The 15386-nt window shown below is 41.5% G+C and overlaps 1 protein-coding gene across 11 annotated transcripts in view; it reads left to right on the forward strand.

Moving 5' to 3' along the window:
• The window catches only part of MCPH1 (microcephalin 1), a 245714-nt gene that overhangs the window by 14397 nt on the left and 215931 nt on the right, over positions 1 to 15386 (forward strand). For 10 of the 11 annotated variants that reach the window (XM_058524909.1, XM_058524899.1, XM_058524898.1 and 7 more), the window contains exon 4: positions 14231 to 14318. In XM_058524909.1, coding sequence (XP_058380892.1) covers positions 14231 to 14318 — 88 coding nt within the window. Of the gene's footprint in view, positions 1 to 14230; positions 14319 to 14975; positions 15111 to 15386 lie in introns of those variants that run through there. The other variant, XM_058524908.1, reaches the window with a different exon arrangement.

Genomic DNA, 15386 nt, shown 5'->3' on the forward strand with positions numbered 1-15386 from the left:
GAAGAGGAGGGTACAGAAAAATAGGCCTTTACTGACAGCTTGAAGTTAATGGAGAAGCTTGGACAGAAATGTAAAGGGACAGTGAGGCGTTCCTGTACTGAAATGAGCCCTCTTGGCTGATCTGACGCGGTCCCCGCCGTTCCTCTCCTGAGAGTCCTGCCCTCTTGTCCTCATTTGCTGATTTGTCCCTAATTCCCTTCCTCTTTATCCCCTTTCTCTCTATTTCTGCCCTCATGTAGCCCTTGTTTCTCAAGGGCTCACGGAAACTCCAAAAATACTTGTAATTTACCCAAAGGCAATCTTTTAAGGTCGCTTTAAAGTGAACTTAATCACATTTTTAATACAAATTAGTTCTTTCTTATTTATTACAAGAAATAAATTGTAATGTAATGCAATCAGGTTTTAATTATTGTGTACAATTACTGATTTTATATTTTTCCTTTGCTATCTTGAAAACAGACTTTCTTTTGAGTTAAATGTATTTATATTTATTTTTTTATTTTTATTTATTTTTTTGTGAGGAAGATCAGCCCTGAGCTAACATCCATGCTAATCCTTTTCTTTTTGCTGAGGAAGACTGGCTCTGAGCTAACATCTATTGCCCATCCTCCTCCTTTTTTTCCCCCCAAAGCCCCAGTAGATAGTTGTATGTCACAGTTGCACATCCTTCTAGTTGCTGTATGTGGGACGCGGCCTCAGCATAGCTGGACAAGACGAGCATCAGTGCGCGCCCAGGGTCTGAACCCGGGCCGCCAGTAGCAGAGCACGTGCACTTAACCGCTAAGCCACAGGACTGGCCCAAATGTATTTATATTTAAATGTGTGTATATTTTTTTAAAGTGAAAAATCCCCACCTAATCCACCTCTTGCCTTATCTTTCCTCCCCTTAGTTGGGGGTAACTTACCATTGAGAATTTGCATATATACTTGCAGACTTTTTACTAAGAATATAAGAAATGTGTACTTATACATTTATACATTCATATTTATATATACATTCATGTAAATAAGTAGGTTTTATTTTTTTCATGGAATGCATTTGTACTTTTTCAGTTAACAGTATATTAGAGAACATCTTTCCATGTTTGTACATAGAGATACATCCTGTGGTTTTAAATATATATCTAAAATCTTTTGTAATAGGTATCCAGAAATTATGTAACTGATCTCTTGTTAATGTGTATGAAACTTTTCATGTTTTTCTTCTTTTTCTTTCCAATCAGAAATAGTATGACATCGAGCCTTTGTGTGTTATCACTTGCTTGCAGATATAAGTCTTTCAGTAGGTTTACATTCCACATGTGGGCTTCTGAGTTTAGAGGGCTTGCATCTTTAAATTTATGCTAGATGCCGTCAGTTACCTTCTGGCAAGTGTGCCAGTTTCCGTTCTTTCAGGCAATGTGGAAGAACACCTGTTTCCCACACCCGTTACTCGTACTGTGAGTTACTGCTCTTTTTAATCTTTCCTACTTTGTAGGTAAAAAAAAATAAAATTGATTTCATTTGCATTTCTTTGATTTTTAGTCATCTTGAACTTAGTTCAGCAGAACTTGGAGGTGGGAGTCACAGGCACAGTGACCTTTATTTTATATGTCATGTGTCTATTCTTCTATTGACTGCCTATCCAGGCTGTCACTCATGTTCCCCACTGAAAATGTGAACATTAAATACGTAAGGTCACTAGGTGTCACTAGAACCCCGTTTTATTGGGTTATTCCTGGACGTGTTCTTTCTAAGAGCAGATAGCTGTGAAACAGCAGCCAGTAAAGTTCTGACATTTCCTTTGGAGGCTCGACATATTTGTACCGAAGAAAGAGGAAATAATGGTGAAAGGAATAAAGTTCTGTTGAAGGAGGTTTATCATAAAGTAGCATCTTTAAAACAGTCGTAAAGTAACGATAAGTTGGACATACGGTTCACAGGCATTTGTCCTGCCCATTTGAGAGTACGTTGCCACGTTGCCGCCCGGATGCCCCCTCACCCCTGCGTTTAGCATTTCCTACAAACAAGCGCATTTTCTTGCATAACCACAACACAGCCATCCACGCTAGGAAATTAGCACTGAAACCTGCCCACCATCGAGTCCTCCAAGTCCCTTCCAGTCTCACCAGCTGTTCCCATCACATATTTTATAGCAAACGGCTCCCCTTCAGAAACGCACGTTGCGTTTAGTCAACGCATCTCCGTGGTCTTTCTCACTCAGAGCCATTTCTCAGTCTTTCTGTGGCTTTCGTGCCTTTGATACTGTTGAAGGTTACGCATGGTGATGTGCGGTGTCCCTCAGTGTGGAGTTGTCTGATGTTTCCTCGTAAGATTATCCGAGCTCTGTGTCTTTTGCAGAAATGTCCTGGGAGTGATGATGGGTTCTTCCTGCACCTTCTCAGTGTGTGGTGGTGCTGGTGGTGGTCACTTGCTCATGGTGGTGCCTGCCAGGCCTCTCCACTGGAAAGTTCGTATGCCCTCCCGCCCCCTTGCGGTTACTGTAGTAGCTTCTGAGGAGAGGAACTTTCAAACTATGTGAATAACTGTTGCTCATCAGACTTTACGTGTATGGTGTGTGTGTGTGGCTGTGTGATTTATTCAGTGGGTTATAGTCCGTTACTATGGTCATTGTTTCTTTTCATGTTTACGTTGTCCTTGATTGGCCAGTCGTGGCCTGCTCAAGCTGACTTCTATGTTGTTTTACTTGTTCCCCTTCGTTCTCTGAACACTTCTTTTCTCTCTGGCACAACAATTTCATCCAGGCTCAGCTTGTACTTTCTCTTTCTCGGCCCCAGGTTCAGCCATTTCTCCAAGGAGCCCTGCTTCCTTTCGGTAACAAATGGTATTTTGAACACAAAATCTGGGTGCTAGGCATGCTCGTTGCCATGGGGTGTTGCTGCTCCCATGCCCTCTTGTGGACGGTTAATGGTATATGTGTGTATCTGTGCCTGTGCGTTTATTTCTATAACCATCCGTCTATAGTGAATCAGTGCATTCCTACTAATGCCTGCGATTCCAGCCCATATCCAGGGGGTTCATTCTAGTCTTCCTCCCTCTGTGTTTGTGACTCCCTACTCAGACACTGAGAAACCTGGCTCCTGGTATCCTTGCTTTACATCCTGTTAATCTCGGTTAATCAGGTAGGTGGGTGACCTGCCTCCTTTCCAGGGCTCTGCCCTTCCCTGCCCAGAGCCCTTCTCTCCTGCTCAGGCTCAAATCCCCCCTCCGCACTGGGCCTCCTCTCCACACTGATGTCCCCCTGACCCCGTGTTACCCCCACACGTGGGCACTCTCCACACCCGAAATTCTGACACCCTGCACTGTGCCATGCCTGGGCTCCATCAGCCCCTGCTGGATGCCCCCTTCTCGGGCTCTGGGAAGCGCTCCTCACTTGCCTTGGGCAGTGACACCCTGCTTTGTGCCTCCCGCACTGCATCCCCACCCGTCCATACACACCTTGCAGGTCCACTCTTTGCCCCTCTTGAGTGGCTCTAGACTGAATTGTTGGATGAGAAGGGAAGGTAGAAGGGGCGGCATTTACTTTTATTACCTACTGCTACATGGAGGGCACGTTCAGAGGGATTGCCAGAGTGGTAGGAATTGAGATCACAGAGTTCAAAATTGTTCTTAAACTTTTAAAGTTTGTCAAGCCTACTCCTGTGATTAAAAGCTGGGTGTTGAAAGGACGAGTATTTTTTAAAACCTGCCAGTTAGATTTTTCTGCTTGTAGCAAACTTTTGGTGTTCCAGGGTTGGTTAAAAGCAAAGCAAAGCAACACAGAAAATATCTGCTGTTACCAATTAGGACATCAGCCCCAAAGTGAAAGACATATTCCCTGTCTCAGATGGCATAGATTTATTGAGAAGACAGACCTAATATTCATGATCACTTAGTGAATAATATCAGAGTAGTGGGTTTCTTGTAGTTTTAGAACAGCAGTTCTCAAATCATGGTCCAGGGACCTCTGGGTCCCTGAGATCCTCTCGGGGCCAGCAAGGTTGAGACTCTTTTCATGATATTAATAGGATGTTATTTGCCCTTGTTTCTCTCATTCTTTTAGGAGGGTACATTACAGTTCAGAGGCCTTATGAGATGTCCAGCGTATGGAATGCTGAAACAAATGTGAGAATCCACCTATTTATTGTCATTTGCAAAAATGTGTAGCCATGCCACTTTCCTTCCCAATTTTTTTTTCTGTTTTGGAAAATACAGTTATTTTTCATAACATTACAGTATTTTTCATAACAGTTGTTATTTGCGCTAACATGTATTAAGTTTATTATTATTTTTAAATGAAGTAACAAATATATATTTTAAGAACTACTCAGTTTTAGTTTCTGTTACCATAAATATCTGTAAATATAACTCATGTAAAAAAGCTTTTTGAGAGCCTCGAAACTTTTTAAGCATGAAAGGGACTTTTAGTCCAAAATGTTTGAGAACCGCTGTTCTCCATTTCAGTGTGTCAGTGGGTTCCGTGTGTCAGTGATTAATAACCAATAACAGGATCTCCCACTGTGGCTGTGGGTCCTGCTCTGTGCCGGGTGAATCTGTGTGTACACTTCTCCACACTTATCGCCCTAGGGAAGGCCTCCAGATTACCTTGTTCTGTCTTATTGTTGAAAGGAGTCCTTTCCCTCAGCGGGTCAGATACCTTTCCGTCGCCCCAGCTTTTGCAGAGGTAGTGGGTGAAGGCAGTTTGGGTCGGACTGGGCCTCTTAGATTAGGAACAGCATGGGACTGGTTTCACGGAACAGCTAAGATTCGAATAGCTTCCACTTTCAAAGGTGCCTTCCCTGCCAGCTCATGACGTGTTGTATGAATGGGTGTCGAGATTGCCAAGCAGTTTGCTATCTTAAATATGTGGGGACAATGCCATTTCAGTGTGAGACGTTTGCTTTGCTTTGCCGTGATGGGTCTCCCCTCAAGGGCTGTGCAGCATTTGACAGTAGCTGGGAAATGGAAAAGGCACAGTCATCCCCACCCCTCTCTACAGTTTAGTATATGTGACCCTCAACACTGGCTGGAATACTTTGAGTCTAAAGCCTTATTTCACTCTCGACAGAAATGTTTATGATAGACCAAGGCAAGTGTGCAGGATGTGATAAGTTATTAAGGAAACTCATCAAACCAATAACATAAGTTGTCTCTATTTTTATTGTCCCAGAGGTTTTTATGCCCTGGGCATGTACCCTGATACATTTCAGGATGGAGTTGGTCAGCCTCTTAATGGCAAGTCCAAAGGTCATGTGACGGGACCAGGGCTCCTGGTGGAGGAGTCACCTGGAGTCAACGTGGCCAAGTTGAGTGAGTGAGGAGGCTGTGGAGAGAAAGAGGGCCTGCAGGAACCTGCAGTCTCAGGTCAGTTTCAAAGGGAATACCTACTGGAAGGTGGTGATCAGGAATGTTATTGCCTTAAAACTTTCCCTGCTGGTTGTTTAGAAAGTTTTCACGTCTCCCCACCACTTACCTCTTCTAGTTTGAAGATCAGTGAACACGGCTGAACGTAGTAATGTGGTCCCTCCTGGGAAAGATGAGGGAAGTGGCTGGTGGGCTGAGCCTTAGTGCACTAGGCAGGAAGAAAGTGAGAGAGTGATTTGCTTCTGCTGTGTGCCTAAGGAAAAAGGGAGGCGTTGAGACCTGCAGAATGGTCTAGTAGCAATAGACAGGTCGCTCCTGCGCATCCTGTGCGTTCCTTTGTTATTTACTGTTATTTCCCTCAAATGCCCTTCCCTTTGCATACAGCTATTAAACTTCTTTCCTTACGGCCTTGTTCAAATACTAGCTCTTCTCTGAGTGCTTTCCAAGAAAGTAGCATGGTGTAGTGAAAAGGTGCAGCTCCAGAGCCAGATGGACGGGAGCACGGATCCAGGCCGTCGAGTACGGTGTGCAGCCTTGGACTAGCTGCTCAGCCGCTGGGCCCTGGTTTCCTCCTGTAACATGTCAACCTGACTTTGTGAGCACAGTCAGGGCTCACTCTCAAGCCCAGCTTAAGTTCATCTTTGCTATTTCTCTCTGCTCACGGAGCGTGTTACCTGAACCTCTGTGACCCCCCAGGTTCCTCCATGTGACATGGCGGGGTATGTGACTTGGACTTTTCAGTCAGGATCTTGTGCCTGAAGGTTGGAACTTCACAAAGATGTTGTTCGTTCTTTCTCTCTGAATTGTCTTACTGACTGGGTTTAGGAGACAAGGTGGTGACCTCGAGAGGGTTTGGCATAAGTAAGAGAGTTGGTCCAGGTGTAGCCGGGGCTGGTCCTGAGGCTGGAATGGGAGTGGTTGGTCCCGAGCAGGCCTGCAGGGGGAAGTGCTGTATCCTTAGCTCTCGAGGGAGAAAGCTCATCGCATTGGATCCCTGGCAGGATTCCCCAGAGGGAAGGCTGGCACCTGCCGCCTGTTTCCCGTGGGCTCTGAAGTAGCAGCGGTGAGATAGCGAAGTCAAAGTCAGTTCTGTTTTTAGGGGCATCTCTTGAAACTCTTTTCTGCTTCACCACTAGATGGGGAGATGATGTTAGCAGTTGACATTTCTCAAGAGAAGTAGAAATCCAGCTGGTGAGCTTCTTTTGTTTATCCAGTAGATTTTGATTGAGTGCCTGGTAAACATGGGTTTTAACGTAGTGGCTTCAATATTTTATGAGGCATGCTAAGGCACAAGTTGTTTGCAGGCGTGGAATGACATTACCAGCATTAAGGGCCACCTATTTCTTGGTTGTGAAAGGTCGTAATTAAACCCAAGTGGATTGGATTCAGGGAGCATGTCTCTGTGCAGCTTTCCATCTTACCCCTTCAGAGGTAACTTGTTGGGTCGCTTCTCAAAGGGGACAGCGCGTGTCTTCTACAACTACGTCACCTGGGTCAATCGCACATTTTACTTGATTGAATCAAGCCTTTCCCCAAACTACTAACTAGTAGAGGATACTTACTAGTTCTGTAAACTTTGGCAAATGATCTTCTGTGAGCTTCAGTTTCCTCAGTTGTGAAATAAGAGAAATGATAGTACTTACCCACTGGGGTTGGTGTGAGGCTTCTCAGGAGCTGCCTGGACTTTATTATAATGATGATTATATCTTTAATCTCATGTTTATGCTGATAGGATTATCCGGGTTCTGTTCATCTGCATCTTCTATCAGGTGCTTCTCAGCCACCTGCATTTTGGTATTTTATTGCTTATGACAGTGGGAAATAGGTGACATTTTGCTTGGGTAAGGAGAATTAAGTAGTAGATAATAACAACAACAAACAAACACAGAGACAGAGGTTGGATTGGTGGTTGGGGGAGGGAGGAGGGCGAAAGGGATAATTAGGCACATGTGTGTGGTGATGGATTGTAATTAGTATTTGGGTGGTGAACATGAGAACATGATGTAATCCATGCAGAAATAGAAGTATAATGATGTACACCTGAAATTTATACAGTGTTATAAAGCAATGTTACTGCAATAAACAAAAAATTAAAAACAAAAAGAATTACCATTTCACAATACAGGAAATGTGATGAGTTTTTCCCATTAAAGTACCTTCTGATTTGATGTAAAAAAAAAAAGAGAGAGAGAGAAGCTGCTAAGCAATTGCTCAAGGTAAAAATTGGTAATTAAGGGACCTTTTAAAAAAGAGACATTCTGAAGAAGCATTTCTCTCCTTGTTCTCTTCATCCTTCCTGCCCTTCATCTCTTTCATTAGATCCATTATTCTGCCCATCCCTTAATTGTAGGCTTTCTACAGGCTTTGGGTGATTTAGTTTGTTTTTGTAATCAACTTTATAAAAATGTAATTTACATAAAATAAAAAATGTACCCATTTTAAGAGTATGGTTCACTGAGTTTTGACATTTATACTCATGTTACCACCGCCACCACAACCACCATCAAAATATAGAGCAATTTTCATCACCCCAGAGAGTTTCCTTGTGTCCTGTTACAGTCAGCTTTCTGCCCCCTCCCCCCACCACAAGGCAACTGCTTATCTGGTTTCTGTCAGTATAGAGTAGCTTTGGAGTCATACAGTATGTACAGTTTAGTGCCTGGCTTGTTTTGCTCAACATGATGTTTTTTGAGATTAATCCATGTTGTCACATATATATCAATCATTTCATTTCTTTTTGTAGCTGAGTAGTAGTTCATTGTGTGGATATACCACAGTTTATCCATTCACTTGTTGATGAACATTTGTGTAGTTTTCAGTTTTTGATTATTGAGTAAACTTGCTGTGAACAATCACATTTGCGTCTTTGTATATTTTCATTTCTCTTGGGTCATTACCCAAACTGCTTTCCAAGATGGTTGTATCATTTTACATTCCTACCAGTAGTGTATGAGCGTTCCATTTGCTCCACATCTTCACCAACACTTGGAATTTGTCAGTCTTTTTAATATTAGACATTCTGGTAGATATGTAGTGGTATGTCATGTGTCTTTTTTTTTTAGTAACAGTTTTTTGGGATATAATTCACACAACATACAATTCATCCACTTAAAGTGTACAATTCTGTGGTTTTTAATATATTCATAGAGTTCTGCAGCCATCACTACAATCAATTTAAAACATTTTCATCACCTCAAGATGAAACCTTGTACCCCTTACATCCCCTCCTTTCCCCCCAGTCCAAAGCAACCATTAATCTACTTTCTATCTCTCGATTTGCCTATTCTGGACATTTCATGTAAGTGGAATCATACAATATGTGGTCTTTGTGCCTGGCTTCCTTCACTTAACATAATGTTTTCAAGATCCATCCATGTTGTGGCATGTATCAGAATTTCATTCCTTTTTATGATCAAATGATAGTCCATTGAATGGATATATCATGTATATCCATATCATATATACGATTTGCCAGTGTTTCTCCCATTCCGCAGATTGTCTTTACAATTCCTTAACAGTTTCCTTTGAAGCAACTCTTTATTTCTGTTGGTCTATGTTGTTTTATTTTCCTTTCCTATCATTTGATTGGAGTTTTGGGGGTCAGAGAAGAAAACACATTTGCTTAGTCCTTTAACAGAGGTCAAGAACTTTCCGTTTTTATTCCTGAATATTGCTCATTTAAGGATCCCCACCCCGGTCCCACTGCCTTTGCTGAAATCTTCAGCATCTCCTACCCCAGTAGCCCCACTGGTCTCCTTGCCCTCAGTGTCCCTGTCCTGGAACTCATCCCTCAGAGTGACCTGTCCAGGGCCCCTCCTCACCTTTCCTGGGGCCCAGAGGACAAGGGCCGTCCAAGCACACAAGTTTGCCAAATACAGCCGTTTGTTGAGCTGCATGATCTCTGTGTCACTGGTCTCCTAACTGCCATTCATTCACTCCAGTCACACCAGGTGGAATGTGTTTTCCCAAGGTTGTCCTGCCGTTCACTTTGCTGTGCTTTTGTCCACGCTCTTTTTCCATGCTGAAGATCTCTGTCCTCCAAACCTGCTTCCGCCTCAGAATTCAGTATGGTGGTCGCCTCTGACCGGAAGCGCTTCCTGACTCCTGTAGTATCACTGTGCTCTGGTTTCTGCTATGTTTTGTTGTTCTCTTGTTACAAATACCGTGCTGCGTTCTTTTTTAAAACGTATTTTATTTTTTATTTTTACATTTTTGCAGCTTTCTTTCATGCCTCTTTTTTTCCCTTACCTATGGGCTAGGGAGTAAGTACTAAGAAACATCTGGTGAGTAGACTGAGTTTACTGTTTACTCCCAGTTGGTAGCAGCAGCCTGATTTCCACCTGGTAATCAGGATCAGTCACCACAGCTTATTCTCTGCTTTTTGTTCAGTAGCACAAAGAACCCCAAATGGCCAGGGCAGTCTCAGCTTCCGATTTCATTTTTACTTTATTAAAAAACCCTTACTGAAATACGCATGCGAAAAAAGCAAAATTTCCAAGTGAGAATGCAACAGATTGACACAAAACCACAACCTGTGTCCACCACCCAGGTGAAGAAATAGAGCATTATTAGTACTGCAGAAGCCCCGTCCTGGTCATTTTCCCACAGGAAACCACTAATCTGACTCCTGAAAGCATAGATTGGTTTTGTCTGTTCTTGAGCCTTGTGTAAGTGGGATCACGCAGCATGCACTCTTTTGCCACTGCTTTCTTTAGCTCAGCGTTATATTGGTGAGATTCATTCATATTTTTGCAGTTATAAGTTAGTTCACTTTCATTGCTGTTTAAATATACCCCAATTAATATATCCCTTCCACTGTTGATGGACATTTGGGGTGTTTCCGACTTTAGGCTATTCCAGGTCCTGCAGCCCCAGATATTCTTGCAAATGTCTCTTGGTGCACATGTGCACGCATTTCTCTTGTGCATATCTAAGGCTGCGGTGCTGGATCTCAGGGAATGTGCCTGTTCTGCTTTCATAGATTCTTCCAAATCATTTATCTGAAGTGGTCGTACAAATTTATTCTCCTACCAGTAGTGCACGAGAGTTTTAATTTTTCCACATTCTTGCCAACACTGACTTTTTCATTTTGGATAGTCGAAGTATTATGGTTGTTTATTTTTTAATTCAATTTATTTAAACTAAAATAAAAAACCACAAAAATAATTTACCCATTTCTCCTACTGTCCACTCCCTGCCTCTGGCAACCACCAATCTGTTCTCTGCATCTATGAGCTTGTTTTTTTCATATATATATATATTCCACATGTAAGTGGCATCATATGGAATTTGTCTTCCTCTGTCTGACTTATTTCACTTACTGTAATGCCCTCAAGTTCCATCCATATTGTCACAAATGGCAAGATTTCATTCTTTTTTATGGCTGAATAATATTCCATTGTGTATATACCACATTTTCTTTATCCATTCATCCACTGATGGACGCTTAGGTTGTTGCCATATCTTGGCTCTTGTGAATAGTGCTGCGTCCTGCTTGGTTTAACAGATGACAGTTATACTCGCACATCTGCTTCTGCGTTCGTGTATTGGGATAGCACATGTCATTTGGCTCCATTGTGTTCTCATGAGAGAATGAGAAATGAAAAAGACAAATAATGTCTTCGTATTATGATAAGAATAGCTTTGACTTCACATGCCCTCAAAGGGTCTCAGGGTCCCCAGGGGTCTCTGACCATACTTGGAGATTCACTGCCCTAGTGATAAGTACTGTTGTCAGTTTGGTGTGTAATCTTCCAGACTTCTTTTAAAATGAGAAGTACTTTACCATAATACAATACACATACATGTTCCTGAAATTTACTTTTCACTCTTAATATATTTTAGAGAGCTTTCTATATCAATATGGATATATTTGCCCCATTCTTTTTTTTTTTTTTTGCTGTATTTTAATTATATTTTCAACTGTCATTTGCAAAGTGGATATTGAACAGTGATAATCTTATGAAATATAGTCATAGATATGGTTAGGGGCCATTTTTTTTAAAATTTTTTATTGATGTCATAGTAGTTTATAACATTGTGAGATTCCAGTTGTACATTATTGTTTGTCAGTCACCATATAAATGAGCCCCTTCACCCCTTGTGCTCACCCCCCAACCCCCTTCCCCCTGGTAACCACCAAACGGTTTTCTCTGTCCACGTGTTATTTTATATTCCACATATGAGTGAAGTCATACAGTGTTTGTTTTTCTCTGTCTGGCTTATTTCACTTAACATAATACCCTCCAGCTCCATCCACGTTGTTGCAAATGGGACGATTTTGTCTTTTTTTATGGCTGAGTAGTATTCCATTGTATATATATACCACATCTGCTTTATCCAGTCATCTGTTGGTGGACACTTGGGTTGCTTCCATGTCTTGGCTATAGTGAATAATGCTGCAATGAATATAGGGGTGCATAAGCCTCTTTGGATTGTTGATTTCAAGTTTTTTATTTGGATAAATACCCAGAAGTGGGATAGCTGGATCATAAGGTATTTCTATTTTTCATTTTTTGAGGAATCTCCATACTGTTTTCCATAGAGGCTGCACCAGTTTGCATTCCCACCAGCAGCAAATGAGGGTTCCCTTTTCTCCACATCCTCTCCAACATTTATTTTTTGTCTTGGTGATTATAGCCATTCTCACAGGTGTAACGTGATATCTTAATGTAGTTTTGATTTGCATTTCCCTGATGATTAGTGATGTTGAACATCTTTTCATATGCCTATTGGCCATCTGTATATTTCCCTTGGAAAAATGTCTGTTCATATCCTCTGCCCATTTTTTGATCCGGTTATTTATTTTTTTGTTGTTCAGATGTGTGAGTTCTTTATATATTAGGGAGATTAACCTCTTGTCAGGTATAAGGTTTGCAAATATTTTCTCCCAGCTGGTGGGTTGTCTTTTCATTTTGATCCGGGTTTCATTTGCCTTGCAGAAGCTCTTTAATCAGATAAAGTCCCGCTTGTTTATTTTTTCTTTTGTTTCCCTTGTCCCAGTAGACATGGAATTCGAGAAGATCCCTTTATGACCAATGACCAATAGTGTACTGCCTACGTTTTCTTCCAGGAGTTTTATAGCTTCAGGTCTCACCTTCAGGTCTTTGATCCATTTTGAGTTAATTTTTGTGTATGGCGAAAGAAGATGGTCTACCTTCATTCTTGTGCAAGTGGCTCTCCAGTTTTCCCAGCACCATTTATTGAAGAGACTTTCCTTTCTCCATTGTATGTTCTTTGCTCCTTTGTTGAAGATTAGCTGCCCCTAGATGTAAGGTTTTATTTATGGGGTTTCAGTTCTGTTCCGTTGATCTGTGTGTCTGTTTTTGTACCAGTATCATGCTGTTTTGATTACTGTCACTTTGTAGTATGTTTTGAAGTCAGGGATTGTGATGCCTCCAGCTTTGTTCTTTTTTCTCAAGATTTCTTTAGCTATTTGGGGTCTTTTGTTGCCCCGTATGAATTTTAGGATTTTTTTGTCTATTTCCGTGAAGAATGTTATTGGGATTCTGATTGGGATTGCATTGAATCTATAGATTGCTTTAGGTAGTATGGACATTTTAACTATGTTTATTCTTCCAGTCTATGCGCATGGGATATCTTTCCGTTTCTTTATGTCATCATCGATTTCTTTCAGTAATGTCTTATAGTTTTCATTGTATAGATCTCTCACCTCCTTGGTTAAATTTATTCCTGGATATTTTATTCTTTTTGTTGCGATTGTAAATGGGGTTGTATTCTTGAGTTCTCTTTCTGTTAGTTCGTCATTAGTGTATAGAAATGCAACTGATTTCTATAAGTTGATTTTGTACCCTGCAACTTTGCTGTAGTTGTTGATTATTTCTAATGGTTTTCTGATGGATTCTTTAGGGTTTTCTATATATGAAATCATGTCGTCGGCAAACAGCAAGAGTTTCACTTCTTCATTGCCTATTTGGATTCCTTTTTTTTTCCTCTTTCTTGCCTAATTGCTCTGGCCAGAACTTCCAGCACTATGTTGAATAACAGTGGCGAGAGTGGGCACCCTTGTCTTGTTCCTGTTCTCAGAGGGACGGCTTTCACTTTTTCTAGGGGCCATATTTTAAAAAGACTCAACAGATAGGTGAGATTATTCTGTAAACACAGCAGTAATGGAAGATTTTTGATCTGGATTGAAAAGAGATGAGTAAAATGTTTTAAGATTAATATTTCAGTAATGTATCAATTAATGAGAAGAGGAGAAACTGTAGAGAAGGAGATCATATAGAAAATCTTCGTAATTTTTAGATTTGAGAGACTGAGTGCTTGGAAATAGCTAATGGTCTCGGGGTTCCCACGATAGGAAGAGAGGTGAACAGTATTGCGAGAGGAGAAATGGCAGCATGTGACAACAGGCTGGTTATGGAAGGACAAGTCACAGTGAAGAGTGGCTGGGATCACAGCTCTCTGGGGTGGGGTGGTGTCCTGAGAGAAACACACAAAAACGAGAACCTAGTTTTGGTGGAAAGATAAGCTTTCTGGCTTTAATTTCTTTAGAACCCCTCTAGCTCTAAATTACTCATTTTATGGCCTGTTTACGCTTAAATTATGCCTTTAATGGCATATGAGTGCCAGGCCCTGGTCATTTTGAAGCCTGTTACAAGTCTAAAATGGTTGTAAGAAAGGATACTTCCTTTGCCTCCTCTCTCTTCTACTTTTATATTTTAAAAAGACCATATAGAGAAGATTTTGGAAAATTGAAGTTATATTGACTTTTGTATTTGTTAATAAATATGCTTATTTTAAACACATGTCTATTAAAATGGCCTGTGCATGGATTTCTTAAATTACTGACACATGGGCAGATTGAATGCTGTGTGACTATGACAGCAACAAATACTCATTACACTACTTCAATTTAATTATACAGATGCAGGACAGCTGGAGTACACATTGACGAATCACTGTTCCCTGCGGCTAATACTAATGAACACTTACCAAGCCTAATTAAAAAAAAAGTAAGTATGCAATTTCAATATAGATAGTGGCAATTATGAATTTTTTTGTGTGTGTGTGAGGAGATCAGCCCTGAGCTAACATCTGCCAAGCCTCCTCTTTTTTTGCTGAGGAAGACTGGCCCTGGGCTAGCATCTGTGCCCATCTTCCTCCACTTTATATGGGACACTGCCACAGCATGGCTTGCCAAGCGGTGCGTTGTTGCGTGCCCGGGATCCGAACCGGCGAATCCCAGGCCGCTGCAGCGGAGCGCACACACTTAACTGCTTGCGCCACCGGGCTGGCCCCTGAATTTTCTTTTTTTTTTTTTTTTTTTTTTTTTGTGTGTGGAGGACCAGCCCTGAGCTAACATCCAATGCCAATCCTCCTCTTTTTTTGCTGAGGAAGACTGGCCCTGGGCTAACATCCATGCCCATCTTCCTCCACTTTATATGGGACGCCGCCACAGCATGGCTTAACAAGTGGTGCGTCGGTGCACACCCGGGATCCGAACCGGCGAACCCCCGGGCTGCCGCAGCGGAACGTGTGCACTTAACCGCTTGCGCCACCGGGCCGGCCCCTGAATTTTCTTTTTTTATGTGTAGAAAATAAAACTTTTAGAAATATATTCAAGAGTTGTCTTAAGTATTGCTGTTGATGATATTGTTCTTTTCACATAGCATTTTTTAGCAAGTTATAGAGATTATTTTATCCTATGAATGCTTCAATGTAATTTGTAAGAAATGGAAGAGACTGTGGTTGGCCAAGAGAAAACTAAAAGTTGCAAAGAGACCAGTAAACATTCAAGTGCTCTGGTAATTACTTCAGAATTCAATGTTTTGTCTGTAGTAAGATGCATTTGTTCTGTTTAGCTGGAAAATTGCAAAGGCTGAAGCAGAGATATCCAAGTGTGTCAAGTTGTTTATTACAGAAAATCTGCTGTACAAGTATAAAGACACTGCTTTTTTATGAGGTCTAATTCACACTGAATGACAACCTTTTCAGTTTTTATTTATTTGAAAGTTTTAGAGGCCGGCCTGGTGGCATAGCGGTTAAGTTCGCATGCTCTACTTTGGCAGTCCAGGGTTCAC

Source organism: Diceros bicornis, chromosome 29 (assembly GCF_020826845.1).
Source record: "Diceros bicornis minor isolate mBicDic1 chromosome 29, mDicBic1.mat.cur, whole genome shotgun sequence".
Classification (NCBI taxonomy): domain Eukaryota; kingdom Metazoa; phylum Chordata; class Mammalia; order Perissodactyla; family Rhinocerotidae; genus Diceros; species Diceros bicornis.